At 36.8% G+C, this 26644-nt stretch overlaps 1 protein-coding gene across 3 annotated transcripts in view; it reads right to left on the reverse strand.

The window, feature by feature from the left end:
• The window catches only part of PIK3C2A (phosphatidylinositol-4-phosphate 3-kinase catalytic subunit type 2 alpha), a 70709-nt gene that overhangs the window by 10794 nt on the left and 33271 nt on the right, over positions 1-26644 (reverse strand). For 2 of the 3 annotated variants that reach the window (XM_065881373.1, XM_065881371.1), the window contains 14 exons: positions 26201-26344; positions 25017-25065; positions 24726-24936; positions 22376-22498; positions 21120-21287; positions 15102-15213; positions 14582-14727; positions 12830-13018; positions 12280-12373; positions 11682-11776; positions 11145-11325; positions 7652-7756; positions 3555-3647; positions 2157-2286 (listed from right to left, as the gene is read on the reverse strand). In XM_065881373.1, the coding sequence (XP_065737445.1) occupies positions 2157-2286; positions 3555-3647; positions 7652-7756; positions 11145-11325; positions 11682-11776; positions 12280-12373; positions 12830-13018; positions 14582-14727; positions 15102-15213; positions 21120-21287; positions 22376-22498; positions 24726-24936; positions 25017-25065; positions 26201-26344 (1840 nt within the window). The remainder of the gene's footprint in view (positions 1-2156; positions 2287-3554; positions 3648-7651; positions 7757-11144; positions 11326-11681; positions 11777-12279; positions 12374-12829; positions 13019-14581; positions 14728-15101; positions 15214-21119; positions 21288-22375; positions 22499-24725; positions 24937-25016; positions 25066-26200; positions 26345-26644) is intronic. The other variant, XM_065881374.1, reaches the window with a different exon arrangement.

Raw genomic sequence — 26644 nt, forward strand, 5'->3', positions numbered from 1 at the left:
GAGAGGCCCGCGTACCGCAAAAAAAAAAAAAAAAAAAAAAAAAAAAAGTACCCAAGATATAAAACTGAATTTGACTATTTCAGACTTTGTCAGTATATCCATGTGCTACCCACACAAAGAATAAGAATAACAACTTTAATTGCAAACTAGATAATACTGACCTCATCAATAAAGTTACTTACAAGATATATGCTGTCCCATTTTGCACAAAAAACTTTCTCTAGTCATGTACTTGGGCAATATAAGAGTGTTTCAGAGTACATTAAGCCCTTTCAAAGGGAAGAACAGATGAAGATTGTCTTTGTGATATGTTTGAGTCTCAAGTACATGTTTTGCCTTCCTTACTGAAATGTAAATGCTGTGCTTAGGTAGAAAAATCTCAAAAATATGTTTTTAAAGACAAAATCCACATAGAGAACTGTACCTTTTGTTTAAAAGAAAGTATTATGCATGTTGGAATATATACAAAATAGTCTCAGAAAGGGAATTCCCTGGTGGTCCAGTGGTTACGACTTTGCATTTCCACTGCAGGGGGCACGGGTTCGATCGCTGGTTGGGGAACTAAGATCCCGTGTGCGGTGTGGCCAAAAAACAATTTTTAAAAAAGAATTAAAAAATAGCCTCAGAAAGCTATGTAAGCAGTTATATTTTGGGAGCAGGCTGCCTAGGAGGTGTGGGAGAAAACTAAGATTTACATTCCAATTTATTCTATTACATGCTATATGGATATTTTACTATGTGCATATATTTTTTATATATTTTAAAAATTAGTTTTATATATTTTAACAAATCAAGGAGATGCACTGTTATCAAAATGAAAGATACAGACACAGAGACCTGCTTTGAAGAAAGGACTGGAAATAACCAAGAAGGCCAAGTCCTCCAGGCCATCCCAAAAGAAAGCATGCAGGGTCAGGCTGTAATCCTAGTAGACTGGTCACACATGGCAGAGTGAACTCATTTGGATCCTTTGTGTTGTTTTGGTTACATTATCTGGTTTATAGTTCACAGTGACATCCTTTTTCAATGAATACCTGCATCTTGATTCTATAAGTATGTTTAATCCAATTTTTAATATACAAATTTCTAATTTCATTATCAAACATACACATGTAGAAATTACTGTGTACAAAACAGTGGATAAACGTTCATAAATATACAAAGTACTACCATCCCCTGAGGGAACTTAAAATCAATCTAGCAGAGATGATGCAATGTCTGGTAAGTATTAAAGACAACTGCTGAGTCTGGAGAAGGGAGGATTACTATAAACTAAGGTGTTTGTTAAAAACTTCACAAAGGGGCTTCCCTGGTGGCGCAGTGGTTGGGAGTCCACCTGCCGATGCAGGGGACGCGGGTTTGTGTGCCGGTCCAGGAGGATCCCACATGCCGCGGAGCAGCTGGGCCCGTGGGCCGTGGCTGCTGGGCCTGCGCATCCGGAGCCTGTGCTCCGCGACCAGAGAGGCCACAGCAGTGAGGCCCGCGTACTGCAAAAAAAACCCAACTTCACAGAGGATGTGAATATGATTTTTCATTTGAAAAATAACAACACAGTGAGATAACACGAGTGAAAAGCTTTAGTACAGGGCAAATCACAAAGTAAGCACTCAACCATTAGAAACAACATAAAAAAAAGAGGAGTTGACTGCCTACAAAGTTACATAGAATTCCATAAGAAGAAAGAAGAGTTCAACTATATGAAATAAGTATAGTGACAGAAAAACTAATCCAGTGAAATGGTAGGCTCTTGTTGATGAATGAGGAATCTTGCTTGATAAAGTGACTTCCATCTTATAAAACTTATTGTCATGCAAGCATTTATTAGGGCTACTCATTGAGTTACTATATAAAACCAGCAAGAATTCTTAAACTGACTTGATTTCCCTTTTTTTGGCCATACCACGTGGCACGCAGAACTTCCCCGACGAGGGACGTATCCTATGCTCCCTGCAGTGGAAGCCTGGAATCTTAACCACTGCACCACCAGGGAAGTCCCTGACCTGGTTTTGTTTTGACAAGATAAAGTCTGCACATCCTTACCTATGAAAGGAAAGTGATAAGGCTAAGATCATAGTGTACCAGCACCAGGACCCTTAGAGCAGGTGCACTCTGAGCTAAATTCAAGGAATAAAATAAGACATAGCTAACATATTTACCTCGATCTCTGCCAGTTGAGAGACATTTGAAAATTACCATCCTCAGATCTAGCCCTTCTTTAAGCCAGATCTTGTCCATAATCTTTATCATTTGTAAAGCTAACATATCTTGCCGAAGATCTTCACCAACCTTGAAATCAAGGAAACAAAATGAAACTTGTACATTTCCAAAAGACTTAATAGATTACATATAATAAAAGAGGGGGGTGTGGGGAGGAGGGAACAGTGAAAAGAGTAGAGAATAAGATGAACAGAACCACATTTTTATTCTTCTGCAGCATTCTAGAGAAAGTTACTTAACCTCTTCATGTCTCAGTTTCCTGATCTGTATACTTTAAAAGGTTGGGTTTTATGGTATGTGAATTATGTTCAATTTTTTAAAAGGGCAATATGGAAGATCTTTGTATTGATCGAAATATTTCATATCTTGACTGTATCAATGTCAACATCCTAACTGCAATATTGTAGAACAGTTTTGCAAGATGTTACCATTGGGGGAAACTGAGTAAAGGGTATACAGGATTTCTGTGTAATTTGTTAAAATGAACTACAGTGAACTGCAAACTTCAATATACAATGATCTCAAATTAAAAGTTTACTTAAAAAAAAGTTAGCTCTCCCCAAATGAATTCTAACTGGATCACATCAAGTTTTCATTTTCTTTTTAAATTGGATAAGTTTAAAACACATAATGATGTATACATTTTTGAGACTGGCCAAGAAAATTATGGAAAAAAAGAGGTGATTTGCCTTAACAAATATTACAACATATAAAATTACTGTATTCAAACAGATGATACTGTTTTAGGAAAAGGCAAATACATCAACACAATAAAATGGAATCCAAAACCAGATCTGAGTATATGGGAACTTGCTATAGACATATCAAAGGTGGTTCAAGAGAAGCTATCTTGATGAACCTCCACTAAATGAACTCACTGAATTAACTAAAACTCTCCATTCTTTCTTAAAAATAATACTAATTGTGATCACAACACACAAAACTTTGACTGGTAATAGATTACTCTAAAGTACTCTACTCCTGCTGCTTCCCACAGGTAAGTTACACATTTCCAAAAAGAGTGCCCCTCTCATAGTTTTGCAATATTGCCCTGCACGTCTCTAGGGCATACCATTTCACCTCCAGGTGAAAGGCATTATCTAGAGCTATGATGTACTAACACTTAACTAGCATGGCCATATACAGCAGCTCTAGCCCAGAGTTGCATTTATTACCAAATCCATTTGGGAACAGTTTATCTCAGTAATAATTTTTCACACAGTTATTCAATTTAATTAAATTCTAAATAAACAAAATTACTGTTGCAATTTTGAAAAAGGAATTTGAGAAAAGAATTTTTAAATTACCAAAAAACAAAATCACCTTTCTCTGCTCACCTTAAACATGACATTAATTTCTTCCCCCATTGGATCAGCATTCACCATTGTGACTTTCAGGGGCACAGCATTAGAACTGAAGAAGGAACATGACTACAAATACAGTATGTTAAGCATCAGAATGATAACACTGAAATAAAAACTTAAAAAAAATTTTTTTTTGTCCAAGGCATTTCTCCTTTCACTTTTTCCTTTGAATTAGGGCAAATGAAATAACGCACATGAGCTGCTTCTTAGATTATCTGGCAGATAAGAGGTTTATAAAGATACTTTTTTGAAACTTAAACATAACACATTGTCTAAGCAGAGAAGCAATACCTTAAAAACTTGAGACAAAAAACATTAAAAATTTGAAATATTATGACACTTTAAAAGTGTTATAATCCTTCAACAAAGCACAAAATTTTGTATATGCTTATCTTTCCTCTAAATCAGTAAGATTTGGAATGAGATCTCTACTTCTATTCATGGTACTAGTAAAATTAATAATTAGCCATGGGATCAAATAGTGACACTAAATTGAACAATTTCATTAGCAAAGATCAAGTCTAATATTAAAATTAAACTGGCTAAAAAACTAATTTAAGAGAGCGAGAGCAATTTAAAGGAAACAGCAAACAAAATCCAAGGGGTAAATGTAACCCCCCCCCCACCTCCAGTGACATAATTATACAGCTCAAGCACCCACTCTTATACTGAGTTGGCCAAAAAGTTCCTTCGGTTTTTTTGTTTGTTTTTTAATGAGAATGAGCTACTTGCTGATCTTTTTATTTTGGGCTGTGTTGGGTCTTCATTTCTGTGTGAGTGCCCTCTCTAGTTGTGGCAAGTGGGAGCCACTCTTCATCGGGATGCGCGGGCCTCTCACTATCACGGCCTCTTTTGTTGCGGAGCACAGGCTCCAGACGCGCAGGCTCAGTAGTTGTGGCTCATGGGCCCAGCTGCTCCGCGGCATGTGGGATCTTCCCAGACCAAGGCTCAAACCCGTGTCCCCTGCATTAGCAGGCAGACTCTCAACCACTGCGCCACCAAGGAAGCCCTCCTTTGGTTTTTAAGTAAAGACAAAAGACACATTTTTCATTTTCACCAAGAACTTTTTGAACAACACATTCACCATTTTGTTCCACCACCTTCTGCCATTTTTCAGGCAACTATATAATTCCATCTTCCCAAAACTTTTTATCTTCTTGAGCAAAGAACTGTTCCAGGTGCCTTTTTTTATACAATATTTTTTAAATATAAATTTATTTATTTTATTTTTGGCTGCGTTGTGCACAGGCTTTCTCTACTTGCAGTAAGTGGGGGCCACTCTTCGTTGCAGTGCGTGGGCTTCTCACTGCGGTGGCTTCTCTTGTTGCGGAGCACAGGCTCAAGGCACCGGCTTCAGTAGTTGTGGCACTCGGGCTCAGTAGTTGTGGCACTCGGGCTCAGTAGTTGTGGATTGCGGGCTCTAGAGCACAAGCTCAGTAGTTGTAGCACACGGGCTTAGTTGCTCCGTGGCATGTGGGATCTTCCCAAATCAGGGCTCGAACCTGTGTTCCCTGTATTGGCAGGCGGATTCTAAACCACTGTGCCACCAGGGAAGCCCCCAGGTGCCTTTTACAGTCTTCCAGGGAATTGAAATTTTTTCCACTCAGAGAATTTTGTAAAGACTGAAATAAATGGAAATCTGAAGGTGCAATGTCTGGTGAATATGGCGGATGAGTCCGAACTTGCCAGCCAAGCTGTAACAGTTTTTGCCTGGTCATCAAAGAAACATGCGGTCTTGCATAATCCTGATGGAAGATTATGCATTTTCTGTTGACTAATTCTGGATGCTTTTCGTCGAGTACCACTTTCAGTTGGTCTAATTGGGAGTAGTACTTGTTGGAATTAATCGTTTGGTTTTCCAGAAGGAGCTCATAACAGAGGACTCCCTTCCAATCCCACCATATATACAACATCACCTTCTTTGGATGAAGACTGGCCCTTGGTGTGGTTTGTGGTGGTTCATTTTGCTTACCCCACAATCTCTTCCATTCCACATTATTGTACAGTATCCACTTTTCATCTCCTGTCACAATTTGTTTTCAAAAAACAAATTGGGAAATGGGGATTGACATATATACACTAATATGTATGAAACAGATAACTAATAAGAACCTACTGTATAAAAATAAATTAATTTAATTAAATTTTTAAAAAAGTAAGTTACAAAATAGTTCATATAGTAAGGGCTTATTTTTATAAAAACATAGTTCGTGTAACTAGAAAAAGCCTGAAAGCATATAAACCAAAGTGTATCCAGTCATTTTATGTGCATGGGGAGGTTATAAATGATTTTTTTGTCAGAAAAAAAAAATGAAACATTTTCATTACGTTTAAGCAGAGAATTGCATGCTGAAATACAGTCAGGGATTTTTTTCGAACTTCCCTGGTGGCACAGTGGTTAAGAATCTGCCTGCCAATGCAGGGAACACAGGTTCGAACCCTGGTCCAGGAAGATCCCACATGCCGCAGAGCAACTAAGCCCGTGCACCACAACTACTGAGCCTGTGCTCTAGAGCCCACAAGCCACAACTACTGAGCCCGCGTGCCTAGAGCCCGTGCTCCGCAACAAGAGAAGCCACTGCAACAAGAAGCCTGCACACCACAATGAAGAGCAGCCCCTGCTCACCACAACTAGAGAAAGCCCACGTGCAGCAATGAAGACCCAATGCAGCCAAAAAAAAGTAAATAAATAAATGCATCTATTAAAAAAAAGAAACTTTTTTCACTTAACTTAGGTGGAACCCAAACATCAAAGCAATGAACATAACCAGGCTGGTGCAAATGATTTTCAACGCTTGATTTGGATATTTTGAGTATGTCGGCTATCTCCCATGTGGTATAACGTTGATTGTTCTCAATTACAGTCTTGATTTGATCGCTATCGACTTCAACTGGTCTACCCGACCATGTAGCATCATCCAGTGAGAATCTCTAGCACGAAACTTTGCAAACCACTTTTGACACGTTCTATCAGTCACAGCACCTTCTCCATACACCACATAAATCTCTTTTTGCATTTCAGTTGTGTTTTTACCTTTCTTGAAATAATAAAGCATAATATGCCAAAAATGTTTTTCTTCCATCTTCAATATTAAAATGACTACACAAAAATTCACCAATTTTGATGTGTTTTTTTTTTTTTTTTTGCGGTACACAGGCCTCTCACTGTTGTGGCCTCTCCTGTTGCGGAGCACAGGCTCTGGACACACAGGCTCAGTGGCCACGGCTCACGGGCCCAGCCGCTCCGCGGCATGTGGGATCTTCCCGGATCGGGGCACGAACCCATGTCCCCTGCATAGGCAGGCAGACTCTCAACCACTGCGCCACCAGGGAAGCCCTGATGTGTTTTTTTTAAATGCTCGCTGATATGACAGCTGTCACAATACAATCTAAGAAAATTGTTTCACATGAAGTTAAAGACAACTAAGCGCTACTAGAGCCATCGTATGGAAAAAAACCAAATGAACTTTTTGGCCAACCCAGTATTTCAATGAAGAGTAGCCATATGTCAATTTAAAAAAATTAAATGTAAGACTCCTTTATGGATAGTTGTACCCTAGACTTTCAAAATCACAGACACTAATGGATGAATTAATTGGCTGCTTTTGCTGAACTCATGTTAGAGAAAAATCCATTATTTGTGCTACTATTAGCCCAATTAAAAATATAGTTAACTCAATTTTGATGATTACAACTACTTTTTGATGACTCTAAGAAGTGTTATAAACCTTGGAAGACTCCACCTGGCCATTCACAAGAGAGGAAAAACACTGCCTACTTGTGACTGGGTACTTTTACCACTGGAATTACAACATATGCAGCTATTACACCATAGCAAAAAATAATTTCAAGGCAGTAAATAATTTTACACTGCTTTTTCTTTCAGGAATGGTGATTAGATAAGAATATACTGAGATAAATATGGATCTTACACAAACATACATCCATAAGTACTTATAACCAACCTATGCAGATATTATCTGCATTTGCCTTAAGCATACCTGCCCATTTGCCTTCTTCCTACACATTATTTGAAAATGTAATATGAACTTATAAGCATTGTATGTCACCTTAATATTTAATTCTTTTGCCACAAGACTTGGATTGAGAGGGAGACGGCATTTATTTCTTAGAAAAAAGGACTGTACTCGTTCCATACTTCTTTGGAGGACAACCTATGAAAAGAAACCGATACTGTTAAGTACATAATGAAAATGAAGACCTTTTTATATGACAACAAAAATATGATATGGACCCAATTTTTTAAATGCCCAATTGTCAAATGGTCAAAAAAGTTGTTGCTAAAGAGAGTTAATTTTTACTATAAAAATTAAAATAGCAAAGGCTATAAACATGGGGGGAATTACATATGGTCATATTTAACATATTAGTTAATACTCACTAACAAATAGAAATCAAGCAATAACGAGACGCCAATTTTTATCTAAGAGACAAAAAATTTAAGATAACATCCAGTGCTGGCAACAAGGTGGGAAACAGATACTTTCATAATCTACTGGTGGGGAGGGAGGTGTATACTGGTAAGTTTTGTTTTGTTACTGCAATCTAATATAAACTATTATAACTAAAAATATACAAAGCTCTTGATTCAATTATTTCATCTGTAGGAATATCCTATGAAGAAATACTAGCACTAGTGGGAAGCAGCCGCATAGCACAGGGAGATCAGCACAGTGCTTTGTGACCACCTAGAGGGGTGGGATAGGGAGGGTGGGAGGGAGATGCAAGAGGGAGGGGATATGGGGATATATGTATATGTATAGCTGATTCACTTTGTTATAAAGCAGAAACTAACACACCGTTGTAAAGCAATTATACTCCAATAAAGAGGTTTTTTAAAAAAGGAAAAAAAATACTAGCAAAGGGGCAAACACTTATATATTAAAATTCATCACAGAACCGTTTGGGAGAAGAAAAATGTATAAACAACCTACATAGAGGTAATAGTTCATAATTTATGCTAAGATACCTTGTAATACCATGTAATACCATGTACTCATTAAGAAACATGAAGTGTAACTATATGTACTTACATGAATTCTCCAACATAAAGTAAAAAAGAAAAAAAGCAATTTACCAAAAAAAAAAAAAATCATTGCTGAAAGAAATTAAAGATCTAAATAAATGGAAAGATATCCCATGTTCATGAACTGTAAGACTTAATATTATTAAGACTGCAACATTTCCCAAATCGATCTACAGATTCAACACAATCTTTATCAAAACTCCAACTGCCTTTATTGCAGAAATGGGCAGGCTGATACTAAAATTCACATAGAATTGTAAGGGACTTCCAAACAGCCAAAACAACCTTGAAAAAGTAGAAGTTGGAGGACTCAAATTCCTGATTTCAAAACCTACTACAAAGCTATAGTAATGAAAACAGTATAGCATAAGGAGGGGCATATAGATCAATGGAATAGAATTCAGAGTCCAGAAATAAACCCATATAACTATGGTCAACTGATTTTCAACTAGGGTGCCAAGATCATTCAACAGGAAAGAATAGTCTCTTCAGCAAATGGTGCAGCAACAACTGGATAACCACATGTAAAAGAATGAAGTTGGACCCTTAGCTCATAGAATATTAAAAAAAAAAAAAAACTCAAAATGGATCAAAGACGTTTTAAGAGTGAACCTATAAAACTCCTAGAAGAAAACATAGGTGTACCTCATTGTGACCTTCTATTTGACAACAAATTCTTGGACACGCTAGTAAAAGCACAAGCAACAACAACAAAAAAATAAGTTAGACCATAAAATGTAAAAGTTTTGTGCATCAAAGGACATTATGAAGGAAATAGAAAGATGATACACAGAATGGGAGAAAATATTTGCAAACAGTATATCTGATAGGGGTCTAGTATCTAGAATACATAACTCCAACAATTCAACAACAAAAAGACAAACCAATCAAAAAGGACTTAGAAAAGAAATTTCTCCGAAGAAGATATACAAATGGCCAACAAACACATGAAAATGTGCCCCAAATCATTAGTCATTAGGGAAATGCAAATCAAAACCACCATGAGATACTACAGATACTACTTAACATCCACTAGGATGACTAGTTTAAAAAAACGGAAAATAACAAATTTTGGTGGTGATATGGAGAAACTGGAATCCTCATACATTACTAGTATTATACTGGAATTATAAAATGGTGCAGCTACTTTGGGTAACAGTTTCAAAAAACATAGAATTACTATATGATACACTAATTCTACTCCTAGGTAAAGTGAAAACAGATGTTCAAACAAAAACTTATACACAAATATTTATAGCAGCACTATTCATTAGTGGTCAAATAATAGAAACAAGCCCAATGTCCACCAGCTGATGAGTGGATAAACAAAATATGGTATTATCTATACAATGGGACATTGTTCAGCCATAAATACGCATGCTAAAATATGGATGAACCTTGAAAACATTAGGTTAAGCGAAAGAAATCAGACACAAAAGGCCACGTGTTGCATGATTCCATTTATATGAAATGTCCAGAATAGGTAAGTCCATAGAGATAGAAAGCAGATTAGTTCTCACCAGGACCTGGGAGGAGAGGGGAATAAGAAGTAAAGGGTTAGTGGGTGCAGGATTGCTTTCTGTTGTGATGAAAATGTTCTGGAATTAGACAGTGATGGTGGTTGCACAACACTGTGAATGTACTATCAATAACAGCCAATGGACTGTACACCTTAAAGTGGTTAAAATAATGAAGTCTAGTTAAAAAATAACATACGTTTCTATAAAAAATTTTTAACTCCAAACATTTGTATATATACGTGTATATATGTGTAAAGTCATATAAAATGACCAAGCAGGACATAAAACAAACTGTGAACAAGATACCTACAGGGAGAAAATGAAACTGGAAAAGTCCTCATTTTTTAATCCATAAACTTATTCATTTGGACTTCTTAAACATTAGCATCAATTCATACTTCTATTACCTTTACAATTACAAAAATGTTAAAAAGCAAAATAGTGAAAAAGAAACTCAAGAGAACAATTTTGATCAGAAAGGAATTAATAAGCATGGAAATGAAAGGGAACTGAGTTAGGATATAAAATCTTTTCCGACATGTTTTAAGCAACTTTTGAATTCAATCTGCCCAAAACAGCATAAGTGTGTTAGAGTTCTATTGGATGACTATTGAAAAAGAATAACAACCGGGACTTCCCTGGTGGCGCACAGTGGTTAAGACTCCAGGCTCCTAATACAGGGGGCCTGGGTTCGATTCCTGCTCAGGGAACTAGATCCCACATCCATGCCGCAACTAAAAGTTCGCATACTGCAACTAAGGAGCCTGTGCGCCACAACTAAGGAGCTGGTGAGCTGCAACTAAGAAGCCAGCTTGCCATTACTAAGGAGCCCACGTGCCGCAACTACAGAACCCACGAGCCACAACTAAGACCCGGCACAACCAACCAACCAAATAAATAAATAAATATTAAAAAAAAAAAAAAGAATAACAACTTGTCAGCACTGTAAAGATCCTTTAACATCAAAATATTTATGTTCCCTCTATGGGTACATACCTGTCTGGCTGATCCACTAGCCTGCCTTACTTTTTCTGCCACTCCTCCTAAAAGCTGTACAAGTTTTGCCTGCTTCAGAAGTTCTTCTCTGAGTCCTTTTCCTCCTACTGAGAGGAGAGCACCCAAAACATGTTCATATCGGGCACCAAACTGTGCATCATGCAGGGCATCCTTGAGGAGCCTAATATAGCAAAATATTTATATCAGCCACTTCTGAGAAACAGACTATGTCTCTCAAAATCAATTTAACAAGTTTAATTTTTGGTATACAGGAATTAATTTTAAACTATATAAGCAAGTAAAAACTCAGTCATTATTATAGAGCTCTAACATGCCAAATAATTTTGCAATAGAGGGTTTTGTTATTTTCTGGTTTTATTTCTAAAGACATAAAAAATTAGCTTCTTTATAATAATGACTTCAATGAAACAGCTGGTATCAACAGTAAATAGTCCAAGCATACAGTTTAGACTTTGAGTGTCATCTCTGTAAATAACAGAGACAGAAATAAAGTACTTAAGAAAATTTAAATCTTACCAATATAAATTGTGTGCTATCTGTATATTTCCCAATGCCCTGGACAGAAGGAAGCGCACTAATGAACTGTTCAAGTAAATTTCATATTTCAAAGCCTACATGCAAAGAAAAATAAGAATCACTAGTGGTCAAACCCATACTACGTTGTTAGGATAAAATTATCAAAAGATAAACTATATAAATCAAGGATGAAAGGTGATACTGATAAAAATGAAACAGATGAATTAACTTAGGTGAAATTAATGAAATCAAGCAGAAAAGTACAGACCTGGGAATAAAATTCATTAGCTATGTTTAAAAGGCCAATTAAAAAAAAAATCAAAGAAAAGTTCAAGTCTGGTTTGTTCTGAGAATTAAAACCCGAGAATTAAAAATCCAGGTATATATATATATATATATATATATAGTTAGTATTTAAGTAGGGCAGCTGATAATAGTGGAAAAAAATTCACACTAAATCCAAATGCAATACACCTCAACATTCCCACGCAACAAAAGTACTTTTAATCAAAACAAAAAGGGGATCCCTTAGCAAAGTCCCTACTCATACAAACTGGGGAGAGGGTAAGGAGGGCAGGTAACCTCGTAAAAAACTCACCTGCACAAACTGTGGAAGAAGATCTGTTAGCTCATCATCACTAATAGCCTCAATCCAGGTCACAGCTAGGGACCTCACTTCCTGATCAGCAAATCTAGAAGCATACCACAAAAATCAAGATTTGACAGCGATTTCTTTCTAATGAAGCTGTTTTTCCTGAAAACACAATCTCAATCTATTCCTGACAAAGAATACTCAAATAGCTATTCAAAAGCAATGTGTTTCTTCTCTTTTTCTAGGAAGAAAATCTTATTGTCCTATACACAAATCCAATTTCGTGACTGTTTAGAAACTTTATGAAAATTAATTCTGACCTACATCATAAAAATATAACAAAGTATTCAAAATTTACAACCTCTCTAGATTAGTTTTAAATGATATGATATCCCTTTTTAATAACCGCAACACAAAAGATGTGTTTATAGAAATATGCATTTATACTGAAGTGAACTGCTTTCATGTTAAAACAAAGGGAACTAATCCTGCAACATAATATCTTACTGGAAAAACAATAAAACAGAGCAAATAAATTCAGCCACAGTTAACTTACTTTGAATCAAGAAGCTCCAATGCAGTCAGTGGGTGCAATGGAGGCCACTGCCGAAGCAATGAGTAAGTTTTGGCAAGATTAACCCATTTCCAGTTTGGGGCACTTGCTAGTACTTTAGGAAGACAATTCGGGTGTTTGAGGCAATAATAACGTTTCTCCCACAGAAAGGCTTTATCTTCTTTAGAAAGTCTGAATATGTAACAGAATTAAATCACTTCTTAGTGATATCATAATGACAGTTATAATCTCAATGATTAAAAATACAAAGAAGAAATTTATTCCTTTTAGGACAGCCACTTCTTGGTAGAATCATTAATACTAATTTGGAATAGAAAAACGCAATGTACAGCAAACACCACTAATTTACCCTAATTTGGGGGATGGAAAGAAATTATTCTGCCTTGATAAAAGAGTCTTAGTTAAGAAGAAGAAGGATAATTCAGCACAATAAAATTTATTGAGCTCTAACCAGATGCCAGGCACTGGAAATCAGAGTTGGCTACACAGAACCTACCCTAAGAGACAGCAAGGATTTCATCATTTTATAAAAGTAAAATCAAATGTCATGCCAAAAACAAATGCTATTACAAAATTTTAGAAGATGACTATATAGTTCATTTGAGGAATATTCAAAATAAAAAGAACTTGTCTTGGAAATTCTAATTTACTGTTAATGACAGATGTTTATGTGAATGAAATATTTCACTACTCATCTACCTACCCTTGTGTATATAATCCATGCATTGAATTGAAATGTATTTCACGAGGAATACTAAAAAAAAAATCCAGTATTGCAAAAAGGTACACAATTAAGTTTCTCCTTCCAATTCCTCTCCCAGTGGCAACTGCCTAACCTCGTATATTCTTCCAGAAGTAGTCTATTCATATAGAAGCATACACAAAGGTGTATGTAGATTCTCTTTTTTCCTATATGTTAATGGTAACACACTATACACACTATCCTGCTACTTATTTCCTTCATTTAACATCTTACATATTAGTACATATAGCTATAACTTCATTCTTAATAGTTACATAGTACTGTTGGATAAATGTACCGTAATTTAACCCGTTAATGAACATTCCCTATCAGTTTTATAATAACCCAAATAAACACTGCAATGAATATTCTTGTCTCCACAAGCAAATATAAAAGGGTTTTCTCTAAAATACACTATAACTAACTGGAAGTGGAATTGTTAGGTCAGACTATGGACACCGCGACCTTTATAGATTTTGCCAAATTGCTCTCCAAAAGCTTTTAGAGTTCTGCCAACAGTATAATTCCCATTTTCTGTATCCCATCAATACCTTATATAATGAGACATTTTAATTTTCAACAATCTGATGTATGAAATGGTGTCTTGTATTATTGAGAGGTTGAACATATTTTTTCAGATGTTTAAAAGGTACTGTATTTCTTTTCCAAAGAATTACCTATTCATATTCTTGTCTACCACTGTGTTGTCCGTTTTTCTACTTATATGAAAAGGTCCTTCATATATTAAGGATACAGATTATAGTTCCCAATCTATCGTTTGCCTTTTGATTATGTAAAAAAATTGACCTGTACAAATTTCTAAATTTTATGTAGTCATATAGTCTTTTTATACAATTAAAAAAAGAAAAAAAGAACTTTCCATATCAGGAACATTGCTAAATCATGAACGAAATCAGGGCATTTAATAAACCATTAACTTGAACTTTACATTGTAAGAGATACCCAGGCAAAACAGAATCAAAGGAATGTACCCAAGTGATGAGTCTCTGTGAAGAATATCAAGAAGTTTCCCTTTTACATCATTCTCCAATGTTTCTAAGTTGTGTTGCTGTATAATGCTTCTGTCAACTTGAGGAGTGGTATAAATGATATCAAATGTAGGAGAAGGAAAATCAACCTTAAAAATTAACAGAAGTTGATTAAATTATAGCTGAAAAGTCCACATATTTGCTACATTAACTTGTTTTTGATTTTTCTTAGCCATCAGGGTGATAATACCAAATATTAAATTAATGCTTCTGTCCTTTTATTAAAAGTGATTACCATTACTGGTAATTCTCAATAGCACATGTACTACTTGGGATTGGTGTAAGTGCATATTTTACTGTTTCTCAGAAATAGGAAATGGTTTATTGACATTTAAATTAAATATAGATCCTAAGATTGAAACGAGATTAGGCTTCTTTAGTAACAACCCAGATCATGGTACACATATACTTTTCATAAAGAATTCAAATTTGAACCTTTCCACGTGTCAGGAAGTATCATTACCTGTAACACTATTCTTTCCATCACATATCCTTTTTTGGGGATTGTTCCAGGAACAGGATTTGTATGTGATGAAGTCCAAAGATACAGAAGTTTAGTTCCACATGTTAAAAACCTTCATGAATGTAAACAGAAGAATACTGTGGATTTCATCTTAAAAATTACTTCAAAACTCACAACACATGGTAATGAATTTGAAATGTTAATAATCAAATATTTATTAAGCATCCTCTATATAAAAAGAACATATCAGAAGGAGTCACTCTCCATAGTGTACTTTCACTTCAGTATTTAGGTACTGAAGTATGGGAGTTAGAACAAGAGGAGGGAAGATGAAGCAACATTATCTTGGGAGAATCGGGGCTCAGGATAGAAGACAAGATGGGTAAAGTCTCAGAGTCACCTGTCCCCAAAACAACTTCTATAAATAGGAAGGTGAAGGATAGTCTTTGAAGATCATCTACAGAGGAACACATCTCAAGATGGTGGTTTGGATTTCATAACTGCTCCTTGACTTTTACCATAACAACAAAAACGCATGCCAAGAAAACCAGTATCTACTTTGTGCCAAAGCACTAATCATTTGAGATGAGAAGTTTCATCTGTTTGTGACCAGGGGTCAGCAAATTTTTCTGTAAAGGGCCAGACAGCAAATATTTGGGGCTTTCTGGGCTATACAATCTCTGTCAGAGACTCAACTCTGCTAGTATAGTGCCAAAGCAGCCATGAACAATACATTTCAAAAAATGTGTGCTGTGTTCTAACAAAACTGTATTTACAAAAAACAGGCAGTGGTCCGGAGTATGCTGACCCTTGCCCTAGACTACCAATTTATTGTCTACTGAAATTAAAAACATTTACCAATAAAGATATTGATATATCTTTACACAGAAGAAATTTCTGAAAAATAACATGAGACATAAAAGCAGGAAACTATAAACTTCATCAAACTTTGCTCATTTTATTCAAACAGCAAATATCCTTCCCAAAACTAGACTCCAGTCTTAATGTTTTCTCTAGCAGGTTAACAGCCTTTGAATCTTTGGCACAGGAATTCCCTGGCAGTCCAGTGGTTAGGACTCCGCGCTTCCACTGCAGGGGGCCTGGGTTCAATCTCGGAGAACTGAGATCCTGCAAGCTGCGCGAGGCGGCCAAAAAAAAAAAAAATCTTTGACACATATATTCTGTCTACTTTAGAACCACCCTCACCCTCAACTAGATTATTTGAAGGCAAATTCTGATATTATTTTATCTGCAAATACTTTTATGTATCTCTAAATGACAAACACTTTAATTTAAACATAATTGCAACAGAAACTTCCCTGGTGGCCCAGTGGCTAAGACTCCGCACTCCCAATGCAGGGGGCCCGGGTTCAATCCCTGGTAAGGGAACTAGATCCCACGTGCCGCAACTAAGAGTTCACATGCTGCAACTAAAGATCCTGCATGCCGCAACTAAAAGATACCGTGTGCCGCAACTAAGACCCGGCGCAGCCAAATGAATATTTAAACATAATTACAACAAAATAATTAAAAATAATTACTCAAAGTTATTAGCTATCTAGTCAGCACTCAAATTTCTCTGTCTCTAAAAAAAATTTTTTTTAACAGTTGGTTTGTTTGAATAAGGATACAAGCAAGATCCAACATGTGCATTGGTTGATATGTCTTTTAAAGTATCTTTTAAATCAAGGGTCAACAAACTCCAGACTGTCACCTTGTTTTGTAAATAAACTTTTACTAAAATAAAGCCACACTCATTCATTTACATATTGCCTATCTATCACTGCTTTTGCCTTTGCTTTTACATTTGTGACAGAGACTACATGACCTACAAAGCCTCAACTACTTCTATCTGGTCCTCTTAACAAAGTTTGCCAACTCTTGTTTTAATCCATACATTCTTCTTTTTTATCCCCCGTTATTTGTTGAAGAATCCAGGTGTTCTGTTCTGAGAATTTTCTACATCCTGGATTTTACTGAGTGCATTCCTCTGGTATCATTTAGCATGTCCCTTTATCTCCTATATTTTCTGTAATAGATCTAAAGGTTTGATCTGATTCAGGGTTAGTTACGTGGCAAGAATACTTAATACTTTGTAGGTGGTATTGTATACCACTAGTTCCTGATGCATCAAATAAAGAAGCACACATTGGTATATCTCTCCTTCTGTGATGTGAAGATAATCGGTTTGTTCAAGTGCTATCAGTCTAAATCATCCATTATAAAGTTCCAGAAAACTTAATCACAATGGTTTTAAACAAGCATTAATAAATCACTGCTTAAACATCAATGTCAACCAAGAATGCTTTTGACCACAGTGGATATTTGGCAAAGTCTGGAGACTTTTTTGTTGGCAACTAGGGGGTACTACTGGCATTTAGTGGGCAGAAGCCAAGGATGCCACCAAACATCCCACAGTGTACAGGACAGTCTCCCACGGCAAAGAATTACCTGGCCCAAAATGTCAACAGTGCCAAGACTGAGATTTCCTGGCCTAAATCTACTATTTCAGTAGGGGCTGCAAAACTGTAACATTCTGTCATTCCTTCTGCATCTATTAGCTGGAATTTTTCTGTAAAAAACTTTCTCACATCAATTATTTGGTAATCCTGAGACACAACCATAAAGGAACAGCAGCTTAAATGCTTGATTCAGTTTATTTAAAAATGAGTTAAGAACTCATTTATCATTGAGGTTGACTGAAATGCCTGTAAATCATTTGGCTTTCATGATAGTAACTTCATCAGGCTGTATGCAGGTTATACCTTAAACATAAATTAATTTTGAAAGAATTTCAAGACCAGGACTTCGGATCACTGTACTATAGTACGTTAACAGACTAAATCATTAACACTTTCTCTATATGTATTAATATAAAATCATCTTCCCTCTTAATCTCTGAGCATTTTTTGAATGTTAAATCCTAACATTACCTAGACTGACTACACTACTTGCCAAAGTCTCAAGATTAACAGCATCAGCTCACTGTTTTAAACAGTAGAGTGCTGGATGCAACTATTTAATTGTCTAACAAAAGTCAGGGCTTCCCTGGTGGCGCAGTGGTTGGGATTCCGCCTGCCGATACGGGGGGCGTGGGTTCGTGTCCCGGTCTGGGAGGATCCCGCATGCCGCGGAGCAGCTGGGCTCGTGGGCTCGTGGGCCGTGGCCGCTGGGCCTGCGCATCCGGAGCCTGTGCTCAGCGGCGGGAGGGGCCGTGGCGGTGGGAGGGCAGCGTACCGCATAAAAAAAAACAAAGTCAACTGCCCTTCCCCTTACTCTTTTGAATTTTGAAAGAATGTCATTCATCCAATAAAAAACATTTATTAATAGTCAAAAAAAGTTGCAAAAAATGATAGTACTTCTCAAATGAAGTAAAGACTCCTGGTGCTTTCAAGAGCACGAAGGTTTTCAAAACTGACTCATTTATAAAAATTAATGATAATGATATAATTACATTTAATTTTCTCACATAACTATTCCCTGACACTAATTTATCAAAGACAATTGAGGACTTCCCTGGTGGAGCCCTGGTTAAGAATCCGCCTGCCAATGCAGGGGACACAGGTTCGACCCCTGGTCTGGGAAGATCCCACATGCCACGGAGCAACTAAGCCTGTGTGCCACAACTTCTGAGCCTGTGCTCTAGAGCCCGCAACCCACAAATACTGAGCCCGAGTCCCACAACTACTGAAGCCCGCAATCCTACAGCCCGTACTCCGCAACAAGAGAAGCCACCGCATTGAGAAGCCCGTGCACCGTAACGAAGAACAGCTCCTGCTCATTGCAACTAGAGAAAGCCCACGCACAGCAACAAAGACCCAATGCAGCCATAAATAAATAAATAAATTTATAGGGGTGGGGGGGAAAGACAATTGAGAACACAATTCTCCTCCTTTATGGGGCCAATATTCTGTTTTAGAGTAGTCATGGATTATATTTAGCAAACGGTTCTAAATATACATCATTAATAGCAATTTCTTTTTTTAAAATTTTTTAATTTTTTGGCTGTGTTGGGTCTTGGTTGCAGCGTGCGGGCTTTCTCTAGTTGTGGCGAGCAGGGGCTACTCTTCGTTGCGGTGCATGGACTTCTCATTGCAGTGGCTTCTCTTGTTGCAAAACACGGGCTCTAGGCACACGGGCTTCAGTAGTTGTGGCATGTGGGCTCAGTAGTTGTGACACATGGGCTTAGCTGCTCTGTGGCATGTGGGATCTTCCTGGACCAGGGCTCGAACCCAGGTCCCCTGCATTGGCAGGTGGATTCTTAACCACTGTGCCACCAGGGAAGTCCTAATAGCAATTTCTTCAACTGCTTTTATCTAGCCTTTGGCAGTTCAGAATTAAGTCAGGTGTCAAATAAAATTTGAGCCCAAAAGAAGTTATAGAATAAAAAAATCTTAAACTGCCTCCTCACATATAGGGGGAGTGACTATAAGAAAAGAAAAATGTGTGAATAAATGCTATATTTAAGTACATAAGAAAAGAATATTTCAAAAACAAAACTAATGAAGTCAGTGTTTCAAACACCACATGATTTTTTAAATGATTACTGGAAATTCAAACTGTGTTTGTCATTTAAGAGGAAAAAGGAAGTAGAACTAGATTAGCAGAATTTTTTAACTCATTTTTTAATTGTTTTATTGTAGGTTAAACAGATCAGTTATTAAGTCATTTCCCCAAAACTGTCCCATGGGACACAATGTTTTAAAAGATGTATTTTAGAACAAAAAAAGTACTATGGTATCAAATAAATCTGAGAATGGTAATATAGGATAATGTTAAGAACACAGACCCTGGAGCCAAACTGCCTATATTCAAATCCCACTTCTGCCACTTACTAGCTAAGCGCCCAAGGGCAAGGCATTTTGATTCTCCCCTCTGTAAAAAGGGATAATAATAATACCTACCTTCATAGGGTTGTTGTGAGGTATATAAGGCTATGTATACAGCACTCAGACTAATACCCAGCATACAGTAAATGTTATGTATTTATAATTACAGTAATATTATTATTAAACACAGTAGGCTTCTTGACTGCAGAACTTTAGAGATACTTTAATATGCTAATGTCCATTATCATGCTCCAAAGTGTTATCACATGCTATATCAAACATTCCAAACTTATTCAATTAAATTTTTTTTCATTTAGGAAAACACTTGATGGTCTCATGGAACATATTATTACTTAAAACATAATCAAAATAGCTGAAAGGCCAGCTACATTATCCCAATGGCTATTAGTAGACACAAAGTTCAAAAGGAATTCCTTTGGGCTTCCCTGGTGGCGCAGTGGTTGGGAGTCCGCCTGCTGATGCAGGGGACGTGGGTTCGTGCCCTGGTCCGGGAAGATCCCGCGTGCCGCGGAGCGGCTGGGCCCGTGAGCCATGGCGGCTGGGCCTGCGCGTCTGGAGCCTCTGCTCTGCAGCGGGAGAGGCCACAGTAGTGAGAGGCCCACGTACCGCAAAAAAAAAAAAAAAAAAAAAAAAAAAAGGAATTCCTTTAACCCTAAGGATCAATTAATTTTGCATACATGTGGGACTTTTGAAGATTAAAGGCCAGGGGTCCATAGCAGTAAGGGTAGATCAGTTAGGTAAAGGGAATAATACGCAGTTGTAGACTCTCTTAAACTGGAGAAGGATGGGGAAGAGATGCGAAGAGGGAAAGTGGAGTTTGTGGGTTATTTTAAAATATATCAAAGGAACTTGTAAGACCACGAGTATTATGTCATAACATAATGCTTTCCATAAATTACAATTAAAGAATGAACTGGCTGCTGCTTTTCTTCTGGAATAGTGAGTGGCAAACAATCCTTTGAATACCCATATAGATATGTTCAAACTATAGGAGTACAACTTTGGTTTCCTCTGTGTCTCTGAAATGACCTCCTTTAATCACACCGGAAAAAATGAGGCAACTCATTATCTCATCACGTAGTCACTGTTCCCCACTCAACTCTCTACCCAATTCTGATGCTGCAAGTGTGTCCACAGTAACTCACCATTACAACTCAGTAACACTTACCGTTTAAAGTCAAAAAGAGGTAAAGAAACTTTGCCCAAAGCTTCTGGCCCCTTTCTCTGCTTATTAGAATCAGGGGAACTTCCACTGCTCTGATTTAAAATTCCAAAAAGAGTAAGGTGAAGTAGTGATTCTAATGGCAATTGTGATATCTGGATGGGAAAAATGATTCTATGGGGGGAAAATGTATTAATAGAAAAAACAAATTAGACTGAATATGAAGTTTAATGCTTTAACGAGACTGACAATCTTAGGTATTTTATTTGACTCATCAAATAATCTTTAATCCTGAGTAACCTTTACTTAAGCAGTAAGCTTCGCTAACAAATACTATAAAAATCTTAAATAAATTTCATTATAATTTCAAACACATAACATTTCTCTCTTCAAAAATTTGTTAATACTTTTACTTAAGACTGGCAATGTCAATTTCTAGGCAAAATAATAATCATTTTTATTTCCTTTAGGAAAAGCTAGATGAATGTTTGAGTATTTCTGATTCGAGATTTACGTGTGCACATACATACACAGACAGACATATATGTTTACCAGTGTTTTGTTTTTGTTTTTTTTAAATCTGAAAGGACACATAAGGCCAACAGTGGTCACTGAGGAGCGATGAGATGGTTAAGAGTTGAAAATAAAGTGACACTTTCCACCCCACATGCATTTTTGTATTATTTGATTGCTTTGACAGACATGTGCTATTTTTATAATTAAAAAAATAAAAGAAAAATAGGAAACCATTAAATAAATGCAGAATAAAAAGTAAAAAGTTCTGCAATTGCCTCCTTGTCTAAATAATGAAAGCATTCCCTTAGTTTGAAGACAATATTTTAAAAATATTAACAGTGCAAAATATCATCTTGTACATGGATTTAAGATAATTTTTAAAATCTGTTAACCAAGAACTAGGCTTCCTATACACAGTGTTACAGAATAAATACTGAACTAAAGCAGTGTTATAAAAAACCATCTTTGTAGAATTATACGTAACTTTAACTTGACAAAGCCTAGGAAGAATTGATGGCACCTTCTGCAATTTAACAATATGAAGATTTAAAAGAATACTTCAGATTTTTAAATGAGAATTTCAGTCCATTCTATAGAATTGTATCTAGAAGAGACTTTAAGATACCAGTAAGAATTTAATGAATTTTAATGGAACTTGTAATTAAAACTGAAAGCTGTATGCATAAATGGATAAAAGTAAAGAACACGGCATACTAAAAGAATAAAAAGCCAGAAATTTCACTTACAGTTCATCCCATTTAATAAGATAGAAGAAATTCTTATAAGTGCCAACCTTCTTTGATTGAATAGGTTTAAAAAGATCCTTTCCATTGTAAGTCAGGGAACATATCAAGAAGTATTTTTCATAACTGAGAAAAGAGATTAATTTAATTTTTATTTAATACAAATTAGTTAACTAATCAAATATGTATCATTAGCCATTCTTACCTAAAAGTGACTATTATCTGAAATAATTTGGTTACCATTCACTTGAATTTATGGAAAAACATCTAAAATTTAACTATTGCAAATCCTACAAAAATAGAGGCATAGCAAAGGGAATACCGAAGGGAACATATATCACTAGGTGCCAGTCTAAAGGAGCTGTATTGGTACCAGCTGGAGAATTTATCTCAATTTTGTGCTCAGTTACTAGCTTTAGATTTTAGTTAAATGACACTGAATAATTCTTCATTTCTAGGTAAATTCTAGGAAGTAACAGTACAAACATTTACCTCCCTTAGGTGCTATTTTCCTTTGCTAAGCCACTGAAATAGAGTCAGTTTAGCATATTAATGGTGCATGGGCCTGACTTGCACTGAGCCAGTCTTCCTAATCTATTAGGAGGCTTCCATCCAAGGGGACAGATGCTATTGCATTCTTTCACTAGACAGCAATGATATAGCCCCTAACTGCTACAAGTACAAAGCCGGGTAATTCAGTCAGGCAATCTTGTAGAGCAGGAGTTTTAGGTTCAATAAAACTGTATTCTACTAGTACTCTAACTTACTGCTAGGCTTACCCATTAACCATTTTGTTCATACAATCTGTTAATCATTCTAAATATATTTCAAATCTAATCTCACTGGTTCACATAGCTAACTATTTAATTGCTTTTCTCAACCTTCTCCTTTTTTTTTTTTTTGGTCATGCTGCTTGGCTTGCATCATCTTAGTTCCCCAACAAGGAATTGAACCCATGCCCTGGACAGTGCAAGCAAGGAATCCTAACCACTGGAACCACCAGGGAATTCCTTCAACCTCTTTTTAAACCAGCATTGTATTGGGAGTTCCAGGTGGGCTAGTGGTTAGGATTCCAAGCTTTCATTACTGTGGCCCAGGTTCAATCCCTGGTGAGGGAACTGAGATCCCGCAAGCTGTGCGGCGTGGCCAACAAAACAAACAAACAAAAAAAATCAGCACTGTATTAACTTTCTTTCCATCTTAATTATCACTGTGTTGTTTTCTACTGAGTATTTGTTCTCCTCATTAGTGTCCCTAAATTTGTGTGTATACATGGTTTTGTATGGAGGATGTGGAAGGTATTATCTCTGTAACTATTTAAAAGAATGAAATATCTTTAGAGACCAATAGTACCCATTTAAATGCAAGTTCCAAGAGGGCAAAGATTTTTTGCTGCCTTGTTTACTGCTGAATTCCTAGTACTAAGAGTACTGCCCACAGATGGTGCTCAGTAAATATTTACTGAATGAATTAATATACCACTTTCAAGTCATTATATTATATATTACCTAATGCTCAGTTTATGTTCTAAAGCAGAATTTATGTTTGGTATCTATAACTAGGCTTTATTTTATAGCCATTATATATATATATATATATATATATAGCTATTATAAAACAATTTCATTAAAAATATTCAATTTGCGGGCTTCCCTGGTGGCACAGTGGTTGAGAGTCCGCCTGCCGATGCAGGGGACACGGGTTCGTGCCCCGGTCCAGGAGGATCCCACATGCTGCGGAGCGGCTGGGCCCGTGAGCCATGGCCGCTGGGCCTGCACGTCCGGAGCCTGTGCTCTGCAACAGGAGTGGCCACAACAGTGAGAAGCCCGCGTACCGAAAAAAGAAAAAAAAATTCAATTTGGGCTTTTCAGTTTATACTAATCTTTTCCAAATAAGTTGAAGGTGGTAAACTTTTTGGCACTGACAAAAAAATCAAAAAGGAAAAACCCATATTAAAAATTCAATAGAAGAAATATGCTCTTGCATACTTCAAAGTCTAGCAAAGAGTAAATTGTAAACTACTAAAGAGGGGACAAAAATGTGCTATAGTCCCATTATCCTGGTTCTAAAGGAAAGGCAGAAATAACAGTCATAAATTGACTAATTTATTAACTAGCATTTGCCCTTGTAAGTTTAAACATATTTTCCTGCCTTTTCTGTACGTAGTGGGGGTGATATTTTTTACTGGAACAGCATCAAACATCTCTGTAATTTTTAGGAAAACCACAAAGGTATCTGGTGGATCACGTATCATCCATTTAAATGCCAAGGTAACAGTGGATGCTGACATTTTTCAAGATTAGATTAGCTTCTAGGTGAAGCTATACATATCTCCTTTTAAATAGTTACTTACTTTGATACCCAGTTACTTGAAATTCCATGTGCAGCAAAAATTGTAAACTGGAGCTGTTCCATTGTGGTCCATGCTTCCTTGATGTTCCTGTTACTGTGGGCACAGTCTACAGAACCCCTACCAGAATTTGCATGGAGTCTGAGAAGGTCATAAATTGCTGCAGTTAACTGGTCCATGCTTACTTGAACAGGATTTTCAGGATTCAGTGAGCCTAGGTTTAAAGAAATTGTTAATATAATTCTCCGAAAAAGCAACAATTACTCCTAAAATTTAAGGAACTTCAATACATACCTCTAGTTGAACTCTTGCTAGTGTCTCCTCCTCCAGACAGTGAGGCCACCTGCTTACATACATACAAATAAGTGAGAAAATCACCCATGATGTAATATAAAATGTTTACCTTTAATTTCAATACATTTATTAAATTCTATATCAAAGAAATCCTTCATAGGAGAAACTTCCCAAGTGTCCGCAGAATAAAACAATAAAAAAAGACTGCAAAAAGAAGATGAATATCCCAAATCAAATAAAGAGATAGTTTTTTTTTCTTTGCGGTACGCAGGCCTCTCACTGCTGCAGCCTCTCCCGTTGCGGAGCACAGGCTCCAGACGCACAGGCTCAGCGGCCATGGCTCACGGGCCCAGCCGCTCAGTAAGTCACTATTACTGAGGCTCCTGGGTCTTTCCAATAAGAAGGAGGTATAGTCCAAAGTAGAACTTCCCCGTTGACAATCATGAACACTTCCACCCAGAGGGAGGGAAATGTTAGCTATTACTATCCAGGTCCTTCAAGCGTAGTATTACCTTAAAACCCCAAACCAACTCATTTTTGCCAGAGTTACTCTCTACACACAAAAAGTTCAGTTGGGCATCCACCTATTCAGTGTCAACTCTCACAAAGTTTTTCAAGGCAGTCCATCTCCTCTTAGGAATTCCCCACCTTACCAAGTAAGTGACCAAATCAGCTCAAAAGTAAAAGCCAAAGTTAAAACGGTAACACTTGGGCTTCCCTGATGGCACAGTGGTTAAGAATCTGCCTGCCAATGCAGGAGACATGGGTTCAAGCCCTGGTCCGGTTAGATCCCACATGCCGCAGAGCAACTAAGCCCGTGTGCCACATCTACTGAGCCTGCACTCTAGAGCCCACAAGCCACTACTACTGAAGCCTGCGCACCTAGGGCCCATGCTCTGCAACAAGAGAAACCACCGCAATGAGAAGCCTGCGCACCACAAGGAAGAGTAGCCCCCAGTCGCCACAACTAGAGAAAAGCCCGCACGAAGCAAGGAAGACCCGACGCAGCCAATACATACATACATATATACATAAATAAATAAAATTTATTTTAAAACAAAACAAACAAAAAAAAGGTTAACACTTTGTCTAGCAGTATCAAGAATCTCCCAGTTTAAGTGACAGATGCTCACTTAAGTACATATTTGCATGTGATAAAATGCTAATTACTAAAAAATACTCACTTCAGCACTTTTACTCCTTGGAAGATTAACTGCTCTCTTCAGCTTCTTTACTGATTCTGTAATGGCAAGAGTCTCCACACCATCTAAAGCACTGCAGATTTTTCTTACAGCTTTAATTACTTGATCTACCACTCTATGTTGGTTCTTTAAAAATAAAAAGTAAAATAAACATAAGCATATGAAATTTAAAGGATCTATTTCAGAGATGAAGTAAAAAACCAGACATTTCACATGTGCCTAAGAACAGATATCCTCCTTTACTCTTTTGTGATGAAAAAGAAAAGAAACAAGATAGCTTTTCAATTACATAAGTTACTTTGAAATAGGAAAAAAGCAGGCCTGGTTAATTTCCACTTTGCCTGTACAATTATTCATATGCAAATGCCTTTAATTTCTTATTAGAATCAGAAGCAAAAGCAATAAATCACTAACAAATTGTGAAAT

Source organism: Phocoena phocoena, chromosome 8 (genome assembly GCF_963924675.1).
Source record: "Phocoena phocoena chromosome 8, mPhoPho1.1, whole genome shotgun sequence".
NCBI classification, from domain to species: domain Eukaryota; kingdom Metazoa; phylum Chordata; class Mammalia; order Artiodactyla; family Phocoenidae; genus Phocoena; species Phocoena phocoena.